The sequence below is a fragment of the Podarcis filfolensis genome, assembly GCF_964270895.1.
Source record: "Podarcis filfolensis genome assembly, chromosome: 1".
Taxonomy (NCBI): Eukaryota; Metazoa; Chordata; class Lepidosauria; order Squamata; family Lacertidae; genus Podarcis; species Podarcis filfolensis.
This window is the reverse complement of record NC_139604.1, coordinates 43,916,239-43,927,442: the sequence shown is the minus strand read 5'-3', so window position 1 is coordinate 43,927,442 and position 11,204 is coordinate 43,916,239. Positions and strand designations below refer to the sequence as shown.

At 42.8% G+C, this 11,204-nt stretch overlaps 1 protein-coding gene across 1 annotated transcript in view; it reads right to left on the bottom strand.

The window, feature by feature from the left end:
* The window catches only part of ESYT3 (extended synaptotagmin 3), a 38,813-nt gene that overhangs the window by 1,635 nt on the left and 25,974 nt on the right, over window positions 1–11,204 (bottom strand). The window contains exons 14-20 of the mRNA XM_083574581.1: window positions 10,688–10,756; window positions 9,598–9,663; window positions 7,641–7,727; window positions 5,985–6,134; window positions 3,644–4,125; window positions 2,364–2,462; window positions 1,697–1,828 (exon numbers count right to left, since the gene is read on the bottom strand). Coding sequence (XP_083430707.1) covers window positions 1,697–1,828; window positions 2,364–2,462; window positions 3,644–4,125; window positions 5,985–6,134; window positions 7,641–7,727; window positions 9,598–9,663; window positions 10,688–10,756 — 1,085 coding nt within the window. The remainder of the gene's footprint in view (window positions 1–1,696; window positions 1,829–2,363; window positions 2,463–3,643; window positions 4,126–5,984; window positions 6,135–7,640; window positions 7,728–9,597; window positions 9,664–10,687; window positions 10,757–11,204) is intronic.

The following is an 11,204-nucleotide window of genomic DNA, read 5'->3' as shown; positions in this document are numbered from 1 at the left end:
CTAGAAGTAGAGACAGGAAATGCGTATATGCTGAATAGGCACAGAACACAATACGACAAAGAGGTTAAAGCTTTGCAAATTAATTGAAAACACTGCTTCTGATAAGCAATACATTCTTAGCCTCCAAATGTTTGCATCATTGAGATTAGATGAATGGATGAGACAGTTTGACCACACAATCAAGTGGTATATAAATTTTACGAAAAACTAAATAACCATTTCCCTCACTGGTCTTTGCACAGTGGGAATCATGATTTAAAAAAAAAAATTAATGATTTTTAAAAATAGATAATTACAAAAGCATTATGTTTTCTGAAGCCCAGGTTGATCTGAAACCACCTTCATCTATTTCAGAGACCACAATTAGGGGGTATGGTACTAGAATCTCAGATTTCCACTTTTTACCCACCAACTGAAACATTAAGACCGTGTGTGCGCGCGTGTGCATGTACACACTGCAGGCCAGTGCTACCTTTGACCCTTCTGGGCACTTCATGCAAAACAGAAAGATCACTCCATTTCAGAGGCACTCAGTCATCTGATGGAATTGGACCATCTCCTTGTTACCTCTAAACCAGGTGTGCAGAACCTATGGCTTTTCACTTGCTGGACTCCCAAGGCCCATTAGTCCCAGGCAGCATGGTCAGGGGTGATGAGAAATGTAGTTCAACAACAGCTGGAGGGCTAAAGGTTCCCCATCCCAACTCTAGACAGATGACCTTTTCCTGCTCAGTGTGCTGTAATCTCATGCTCAGAGCTGAAGATGCCCAGCTGCTCAGGGGCCATGGACATAGCTCAGTCTGCCCAGTGGCAGGCTTCTGACAAAAGCCTAAGGCAGATCAATTTATCCTCTGCTTTCAGCACACGTTGCTTACCCATTAAGCATTCAGGATCATGAAAGCAAGCCTTTCTCAGAAGAGGGAAGCTGATATACAGAGGAGGGTTCATATTTTCTCTGTTCGAGCTGAGCAGCCCTGCTTTAATATTAGATGACGGGGGTCATTTGGTTTGGATCCTAATGAGGTTTCCACTTGTAGGAATGTTTTTAAATGATGCACTTTTAATTGTGTGCAGGATAGAAATACATTTTTCAGATTCTTTGTGCTCCCTCGCAGATCTGCTCTGGAGGGTTAAAGGGGATCTCTCTAGAGCAGCAGGAGAGGGAGCTGGGAGAAATAAAATTTGCCTTATTCCTGAAATAATCCTCTGCTGAATCCCAGTCCTGCCCATGAATGAAAGTAGCCCTTCTGTTCACAGATGGCTAGCTGGGATCCAAGCCAGGGTCAGATTAATGTTCACTTAAAAATTGTGATGTGCAGGATTTTGGAGGCGTGCTACTCCTCTTTGCACAAAATAACAAAATTCTGGTTATTTCAGATACTGTATACACAGGTTCTATATACCACATCAGAAGATCTACAAAATTTTTAAAGCACCTTCCTATAACAGATGTAACAAAAGCTTCGAAAAAGTGAGCAAAACCAAACAGGGAAACAAGATATAAGAAACTGCTCTTCACTTACAACATTTTCACCCAAACGATGACAGACTGCCACATCCAGTTCTCCCAGTAAAGGCATTACTTTAGCCAATGACATATTTAAAGGCTTGGGTGCAACTGCACATTTCTGGCAAATAAATAGCAGGTAAAACACACAGGGTCTTGACAAGAAAATTCCTTCCAGGTTTTACTTACTTTTCATCGTAGTGAGGATTCAGAGTTCTTTTCTTGACGGTAGTTCTTCTTCGCGTTACCCATCTTTTGTCTGGGAGCAAGTAGATACGGACATAGGGATGTGCTCCTTGCTGAGAGCAGGGCGTTAAATTCCTTTTGGGAAATGAGATACCATCCTTGGGATTAACAGGTGGAAAAATGGTTTATCTATAGTGTGTTAGGATTGTGTGTATGGGTGTGCCCACACTTGTTTTTCCTGCATCTGAAGAAGTTGTGAGAAAAGCAGATTAAGAAGTAAGAGGATTCTTTGTGCCTCCCAAGCTTTTCTGTAGATAGGGCTGCTGCTAATACAGTGCTTGAAGCCAGGCAGTTATTGGGCACAGCCAGGCTTGTCACTTCAGTACAAAGCATGTGGTCTACAATAAAGACCCAGTACCAAATGAAGTGGTTGGACCTGGGCTGGCGTCAATGGGTGGCAGACTGGTAAGACAGCCAGCAAGACCATGTTCGTAGCTGCATGTGATCCACTCCGTATCAGAAGGATGTAACAGGATGTTTGTAAATGTGAGCACACCTATGTAACACATCCTGGTTGTGCCTACAGCAGAAAATTGTGCATACCAAAAATCAAGCCCTAAACAATTATCAATCACAGAAGACAAAGAGAAACAGCTCTCTCAGGTGTTACCTGCATGCATTGACCAGCACGATAAGAGACTGCCGTAGGGATGCATAGCGCACAGTGAGGTGAATCTCTCCCAGGGGCATTCCATCATAAAGTGTCCCACTGCAAGATAATGAATTACATTTTTTAAAAAAACAAAAACAAAACCTCCTCCAAAAGCTGAACACATGCTGCATAACTAAGATCCCTACTAACTTACACTAGTATATCTCATCCCCATAAGCTAAACCAACTATAAGCCATTCCCAAGAGAAGGAATTCTCTGTGCCAAGGAAGATGTATTTGATTCCAGCATCTCTTGGGGTCCATTTCACCTTGAGGTATGTTCTGAAAACTATTCAAATCAGAAAAAACTCTGTCACAGTAGTATAGATGCTAAACATGAAGTACAAAGAGCCTTCCATCAAAGAGACCTGGAATCCCAGCAGAAAGTAGAAGGTAGGTCAGCTGCCCAGGAGCAGCTACAGGCATCTAACCTGAGGGCTATTACTTTATTTCTATGGGGTCTGTGTGCCGACTGCTGGCCTTTCCAAGCCCTTTAGGGCTTGCCCACACTTTTGCTTGCCACTTTCCCCAGGAAAACCCGCTCTTTACTGTGGAATTGGAGCAAATGTCGATTTGCGAAAAACCCAACTGATGTTTAATCCAATTCTGCAGGAAAGAGTTGGTTTCTCCCAGGGAAAGTGGCGAGACAAGTGGAAGTGCATCCCTTCCTTTCCTGCTGCACTTAAACTTCCCTGAACTTATAACACATGTTGTATTGCTCTGATCTAAATGCATCTTGAGAAATAAAAGCCTCCCACAGATTTGGGTGATTCCAGAGGAAATTCTAATTAGGTCACTGAAGTATTGAAGATAGGTCATTGGAGACAAGTTTTTGTTTTTGTTATTTCTTTAACTTCCTGGATTTTCCTGGGAATGGGCTGGCATTCTGACAATGTTGTGTGGGTGCTGCAAAAGTTTTGCATGAGGCACCCCGGTGTCACAAACACATCTTTATCTTGGAACATGCTTAGAGAATCCTACACAGGAACACTTATGTACCTTGAAGGTAATGCAAGTCTCAAAACAAAGAAACACCACCCTCTAAAAATAAACTAACCTGCCTTAAGGAGTTCCTCTTACCCCTTTCTCAATACCATGAACAACAGGAAATAGCCACAGTAATGCTAGCTTAGAAGATTAGCATCTGCAAGCGGGTCTTTTATTTTCCAAATGTGTGCAGAAGCAAGCGTACAGCTCATGCTCAGTTTAGGCAAAAATTCACACCGAGGCAGACTTACTTATTGAGATCCAGATTGCTGCAAGTTACATCAAAGTTTGAAGCGGATATTGAGCCCAGAGACGCAATGCTGGGAGCAACCTGGAGTCTCTGCAGGGCTGGCAGCATACGGCGTGATGGGATGGTCTGCGCAGGTGTCAAGGATTTGGGGCGCAGGCCGCCTGTGCCGGCTTGCTCATTAATTCCAGCCACTGCCTCTATCACAATAGGCCCTGCCAATTTCTCATTTACATTAAGGTTAGCATTGCTCTCGCGTCGGTCACCTTGGGGGTCAGGCAGGCCTAAGTCGCTGCTCCTCTCCTGGGGTGCTTTGGGCACTTCTACTTTTGGTGGAGGAGGAGGAGGAGGCGGTGGCGGCGGAGGAGGCGGCAAATGTGTCTTGCCTTTGGGTTCGTCCTGCTCGGTGGCAGGGATGGGACCTTGCTTTGAGGCATTAACCCCAGTATAGGTACTTTCTGGATCATGCTGCTGTATGTCCAAAGCCTGAAAAGAAAATGGGGGGGGGGGAGAAAGAGTAAACAACGTGGTGATACCTAACATTAAGAGGCACTGGATAAGGAAGTAGAGTTTTGTCAACTTGATCTGCCGTTCTTCTCTGATAGGGACTTTATCCTCAGATCAAGTTGATGGATTATGCCCAAATGGCTAAAACGGCCAGAAGAATCAGAAATTGGGAAGACCAAATTTTAATAAGGAATGGGGAAAATTTATAACTTATCTTAAAAACCATTGTAAACAGTTAAAATCGTTAGTAGGATTGGAATATCACTTGTAGTTTAATGGTGAATTTTGGACACAGTGAAGAGGTAAAAGATTTGGATTATCATAAAAGATGCAGGAGGAAATGCTTAAGAACAGGACCCACAAAGGGGAGGAGAGAAGTCCAAGAGATTCCTTGGAATCTTGTTTTTATGTTGTATGTTGGATATGTGACTGTAAATTTTTAATCTGAAAAACCAAATAAATAAATTAAAAATTCAAAAAGGAAGTAGTTTTGCCTTCCACTAACAAAGGATACTTCTAAAGTGCTCCAAATTCACAGTGGGAAAAGTTATCTCCCTCCCTCTCTCTCTCTCTCTCTCTCTCTCTCTCTCATGCACATATATGCATTTTTCTCTCTCTATTAGTTGCATGAGACAAGGAGGAGGAGCTTGCCCTTGGGAATGAGCCTAGAAATCAGGAAAACTAGGGGCATGACCCTAACTGTAAAATACGTAGGAACAGCAAATATTCTCTTGTTAGGTATGAAGGAGAGAACATTTTAAACATTTCCTTAACACCACTGAGTGTGTGCAGTTAAAACAGATACACAATTGGACCGCAGGTGTTTAAGTGCTATTGGCTTTCAAGTCAATTCCCCAGTTGCTGATCTGTCTTGGGGAAGAATACAAAGCATCCATCTGCATCAGAGCACGGCATGTGCTTGAGGTCATTATTTTGAAAATTGAAGGGAACTCTGTTCTAAACCACCTGGGTGCTTTTGGAAATCCTCGCATCCCATTTGTAGAACATGGAAAACAAAGTAGGTAAGTACTAATTGTGGAGACTAGTGAGGACTGGTCTGAGGCTGCGTACACACTATACCTTTAAAGAACGTTTCCCCCCTCAAAGAATTCTGGGCACTGTAGTTTGTTAAGGGTGACTGGGAACTGTAACTCTGTGATGGGTAAGCTAACCCATAATCCCACAATCTGATAAATATTCAGCATTTTAATCAAGTTACTTGTTTTAACTGGTTTTCAAATGTAGCAGTATTATTATATATATATTTATACCCCACCTTTTCCCTCAGCAGAACTCAAGGTGGTTTAAAGATAAAAACAAGAATTGAAAACCAGCCTGCTTATCCAGGACTATTGCTTGCATATCAATATGGACACCCAAGACCTACCCAATTACCTCTTTGAGGGGAAGCGGGGTTTCAAGAAGGAAGTTTCCTACGGGACCCATGAAGGGGCTTCTAACATGCCCCCTTCTAGGTATACCTTCCAAACATTCTACCCACATAATTTAATAGATTCATCCGGTGTAGAGATCAAGAGCTTGTTGTACACACTTCTGATGGATTTGAATTCATATCAATTTGGCACGGAGCACAAATCTATACATGAAGTAAGTTTGGTTTCAGTATAGTTCTACAAGACAGAACTCATTGTGCCCCATGTCAATTAATCACCCGTTTTTGAAGTCTGAAGCAATGTATCTTAGGATGTAAACAGAGAGATTCCTGACAGCCACTGCAGAAAATTAATTAGTTTCAGGAAAGCACAACAAGTTCCTACAGGAAGAGATACAACAGAGAAGCGAGGAGGGGGAAGAAAGATGCAGAACCTTAAACTTACCCTCAACACAACTTTCAGCTTAATAGAGCTGTCCACACCAGAATGATCCAGTTGAAAGTTCTGTTCAAGTGTCATATCAGGATTTTTTAGTAAGTTGCCAAGAGATAACACAAAGGTCCCCAGGGCATTCTCCCGGTCCTTATCTTTTATCTAGAGGGGGCGGAAACAAACAAGACAGTATGGTGAGTTATGATTGGTATGATGAGTTAGTTCCAACAATGTTTTAATCCTTTTACCAGTTGTTGAAAACTGCAGGAAGGGAGAGGGTGCTCTTGTGCTTGGGTCCTGCTTGCCGGTTTCCCACAAGCATCTGATTGGTCTGAGAGAAGAGAAACCTGGACTAGGTGGGCCACTGACCCGATTCAGCAGCATTCTTCTTACGTTGTTAAATCATTTGTAGCACCATTGCTGTGGCTCAGCAGTGATTAACCATTGAACAAGAAGGCATTTTTTTTAAAAAAAAATCACTAGATCAGCGTTTCCCAAACTTAGTCTCCAGCTGTTTTTGGACTAGAACTCCCACCATCGCTAGCTAGCAGTACCAGTGGTCGAGAATAGTGGGAGTTGTAGCAGCTGGGGACCCAAGGTTTCAGAAACGCTGATCTAGATTCATCACAAACTTTTTACTAAACTCCCCCCCCCCCCAACTGGGATGTTTAAGGTATTTGTAGGAAATGTTCACATTTTTCTCCTCTCCCCCATTCCCCGCCAGAAGTTTATTGGATGGTGGAGGGCGGCATCTGATACCAAAAAATAGGCTATATTGGGGGAAGGGAGAAATGTGCTGATATCGAGGCAGCTGAAGAGTCAAAATTTACCCCAAAGGGCCACTTGAAGCCTCCTGTGGCTGTTTTGTGGGTGAGGGTTGTGTGTGTTTGTTACATGTATGAACTGTAGGTGTTTGCATGAAATATTAATGTTTTTACATGGTCTTTAATTGTATAATGTATTTAGGTAACAGGGACGCTGGTGGCGCTGTGGGTTAAACCACAGAGCCTAGGACTTGCCGATCAGAAGGTCGGTGGTTCGAATCCCCGCAAAGGGGTGAGCTCCCGTTGCTCAGTCCCTGCTCCTGCCAACCTAGCAGTTCAAAAGCACGTCAGAGTGCAAGTAGATAAATAGGTACCGCTCCGGTGGGAAGGTAAACGGCAATTCCGTGCGCTGCTCTGGTTCGCCAGAAGCAGCTTAGTCATTCTGGCCACATGACCCAGAAGCTGTAAGCCGGCTCCCTCGGCCAGTAAAGCGAGATGAGCACTGCAAGCCAGAGTCGGTCACGACTGGACCTAATGGTCAGGAGTCCCTTTACCTTTATCTTTATTTAGGTAACAAGCAACAAGTCATAATAATAATACACGAGCATCATATCATTGAATCTGAAGTCCCCAAAGGAAGGCTGAATAATATATTGACTGCATTTACAAAAATAAATAAATATGGTCCCTCCTTCCCTCAAAGCCCAGTTGTCCCTTTCTCAGTAAAAATAATGACCCACTTCTTTGAAGTCCCTTTGCAAAGCAGCAACAGGAGCTTATATACACAAGAGCACGTGTATACAGAGCAGAAACCCGTGCCAATTATTATTATTCGGTCAAAGACCCATTAAGCATGAGCTCATGTTGTGCCACATGCTCATAAAGCAAGACAGGGCCAACTGACCTCCAGATGAAGAGACTGTGATGGAGCGCTGTGGACGAAGAATGTGAAGGCCTGGCCCCATGCAGGATCCTTGGTGAAATTACAGGTCTGAAGGGTAAGAGAGAAAGAACAACATGAACACATTAGCTACAGAACACTTGACCAACAATTATTCCCAACCTAGCTGAGAGAAGGCCCCATTCAATGGGACATACTCCCAAGTAGCCGCACATAGTTTTACTCTGCTAGAAACTGAAGAGCAGGAGGTTTTACAGGACAGTATACCAATTCAGAAGACAGTTCCACTGACTTCAACGGAACATGTTTTCAAGGATGTATAGGTTTCCCTGTCTTAAGCACTACCATCTTACCCAAAAGGGACAAAACCCAACCCTTAAAAAGCCTCTTACCCGGTTCACTTTCTTTAAGTCAGACAAATAAACACACAGAACCAGTTAGGTGCCCTGTAGACTCCCCCCACCCCACCGCGACTCCCCACATGATCTGATGAATGTTAATGCTGAAATACGCCAGCTGAGTTATAATTGATTGTAACCGAAACTCTATAGAAGTAGCCACAGTTTGCACCTGTATGGAAAGGGAGTTCTCTGCTGCTTGTTGCAGCAGGTTTTGAAAACCACACCATAAATAGGCTAGCAGCCGATCCAGTCGGCCTAGATCAATTAAAGCTGGAGCTCAACGTGGAACAAGAGAAAGTATTCCCCTCCACCCCCTGCTTAGGGCGCAATAACTGACCACAGTAGAAGCAGCTACGAAGAAGAGCTCAAGGCTTGAAAGAACAGCCCAGACTCCTCCCTCTCCAACAGATTCATTGCCGGTGGCTTCAGTTAGCTAGTTGAAGTGGCAAGCCAAAGTACCTGTGTGCTAGCAGGCTTCCTCATGAGTAAAGAGGAAGATTGCTGCAGTCATGTCAAGCTGCAAGCTTACCGTAGGCAATTATTCTTAATGCAATGCCTGCGCTGACATAGCAGGAACACTGTGGGAAAACCAAGTGCCTCGCTATGGATGTATTCATTTGCACTCAGTTGCATCACTGGCTCTCAGGACATAGCCCAAGAAAAACAGCTGGAGCAGACGTACACTTAAGAAATGAATTTTTGGAAGGGGTGTAGCATCCATTTTGTAATCAGAGTGCCCAACTATATTAATACGACACAATGCATTATGTTCAAGACTTTTCCATACTATCAGTTTTTAATGCAACAAAAACAGACAAATTGCCCCTCATTTGTTACAGTCCCATTGCCTTCACCCTACTCAAGGGGATCTCAAACCTTCCCCAGACTCTGTGTGCTCTATTTTGTTCCTGAGAAAGCAAAATCCTTCCCAAGGGTAGCAACTCAATGGCGACAGTTATCGAATATAACAGCACAAACACCACAGGTTTGGCTATTTTGACCAACATTGTTATTGTTCGAACTCTGCTATGGGATTCTCAGAGCCACCTGGTTGGCCTTTTGGCCCGACCTAGAAGTTTCAGCAAAAAAGATTCCCGTAAAAAGTTACTGGTGGATGCAAAAGTAGCCCAGTGTGCTAATTTTAGTTCCAAAATATGACTCTTGTCATTTCAAGAATCTTAGCTATTTATTTATTTTTTAGTCAGAATGTCTCTTTGTTAAAAAAAACAACAACCTCCATGTTGGCTGTATGTTCTTAAAGGAGGGCCCATCCAACCACATACAAAAGAAATATTTACAACACAGCTGCGTAACTATTCCCACCAGCCCAAGAAATGCAGTCACTTCCACCCAGTAAGTGGGGACAGGACATCACACCACAGATATTTCATTGGGGCAGCACCTACAAAACACCAAAGTGTTGCTTTTTAATTATCCGAGAAGGTACACACGTATCCAAGATGTGACATTGCTACTGGAAAACCACATATTGCCCCATGAAGACAACCGTCCATTCAAGTTTTTAAAAACAAAAAATAGTAATTCTGACACCCCCTTACCTTGCTTCTATGAGTTTTGTTGCCCACTGTGAGTAGGACAAAGGAAGAAGGTTCGCGTTCCATCTTCTTTATTAATTAAATTTTTGAAAGAAAAGACAGTGTCAATAGCATCATGAATTCCAAAAGACAAGGAGGTGTATTGAACAGGGAGGCTGATGTTAGGTATTAAAAACTGGGAGTTCTGCAAGATCTGGGAAGGGACAGGAACCCTGTTCTGAGCAGAACTTTAATAATTAAAACAGTAATAATTATTAATAATAATTTATTATTTATACCCCGCCCATCTGGCTGGGTTTCCCCAGTACATTCTCCACAAAATGCAATGCAATACAGTGTTACACCCTGCATTTATTTCACTGAGTGGAGTTAAGCCATACATGTTTGGAGCTAGAATTTGGGCATTATATGATAAAGATAACCTCACAGGGGTCAGCAGCAATTGCTGCTGCTGCTCTTGCAATACAAGACTGTCGAGTTCATCCATTATAGCTGAAGCACAAAACAGCCACGCGGCAAGTATAAATCAGAAGGCTACAACCAAGCTGCCAAATATGTCAAACACAATTAAAGTTTGCATTACAATGACAGATACAGCACCATTTATGACTAGATAATTATGGTCTTGCTAGAGGTGGTCCAGTAGCTGGGAAAACTAATAATAGGAATAACCAATAACTATTGGATCAGGGCTGGTCCAAAAATAATAATGGCTAGCTTTTTGAAATATAAACTTGCTTTTGTAGCACCACAAGGGCTAGAAACATGCTTTTGAATGCATGGAAGCAGAGACCACCCATGTTTTTTACTGGGCTCCATTGATCATAGGTAAGTGCTATGAATGTTTTGTGCTTTGCGTAATCTTGACTTAAACATTCCTCCTACATGCTGCTCACCAGTTTAGCCTCACCTGCACCATCAACTACAGTGTCTCTGTTCTTCCTTGTGGTATGGGACACTGACATACCATTGAGAAGCAAACATTAACCCCGTAGATGCAACATATTTTAGGGTTTTAGCCATGGCATCCATTCAGTAGGCTGGTTCAGTGCGTGTGCCCCTTTTGAGACACAGGGGACTCTGAAACATTTACCTTGATGTATCTGTCTTTTCTATATTTCTTTGCTCCACAGTCACCATTGTAATATTCAAACTGATTTTTCTGTATTAGGGAAGATATTTAGGAAGGAATACAAAAACAAAAGTTAGGTGTCGTACTGCAGCAGTTGATTGCTTGCCCCAGGTAGGCTCACCAAGAGTCAACCTTGATGTCATTCCAGCACCAAGGATATTTTCCTTCTAAAGCCTTCCATCAAAGTTGGTCTGTTTTTATCCTGGCTGTTAGGTTTTATGCTGCTCTTCTTATACTACTGTGTTTTAAAGAATATACATGCTTGTTTTAATTATGTTTTCTGATTTTGGAAGGCACCCTTGAAATCTGATTGACAGGCAGGGTATAGATCCCTGTAACAAACAGAAGTAGTGGAGGATTAGGCTATGGACACAAAAGAAGAAAAGAACAGGATATGGCTGCCAGCAAAGGGAATCCCAGAAAATAGCAAATCACCTAGCAGGAAAAGAAGTCCTTGCTTCCTTCTCAAAAACAATGG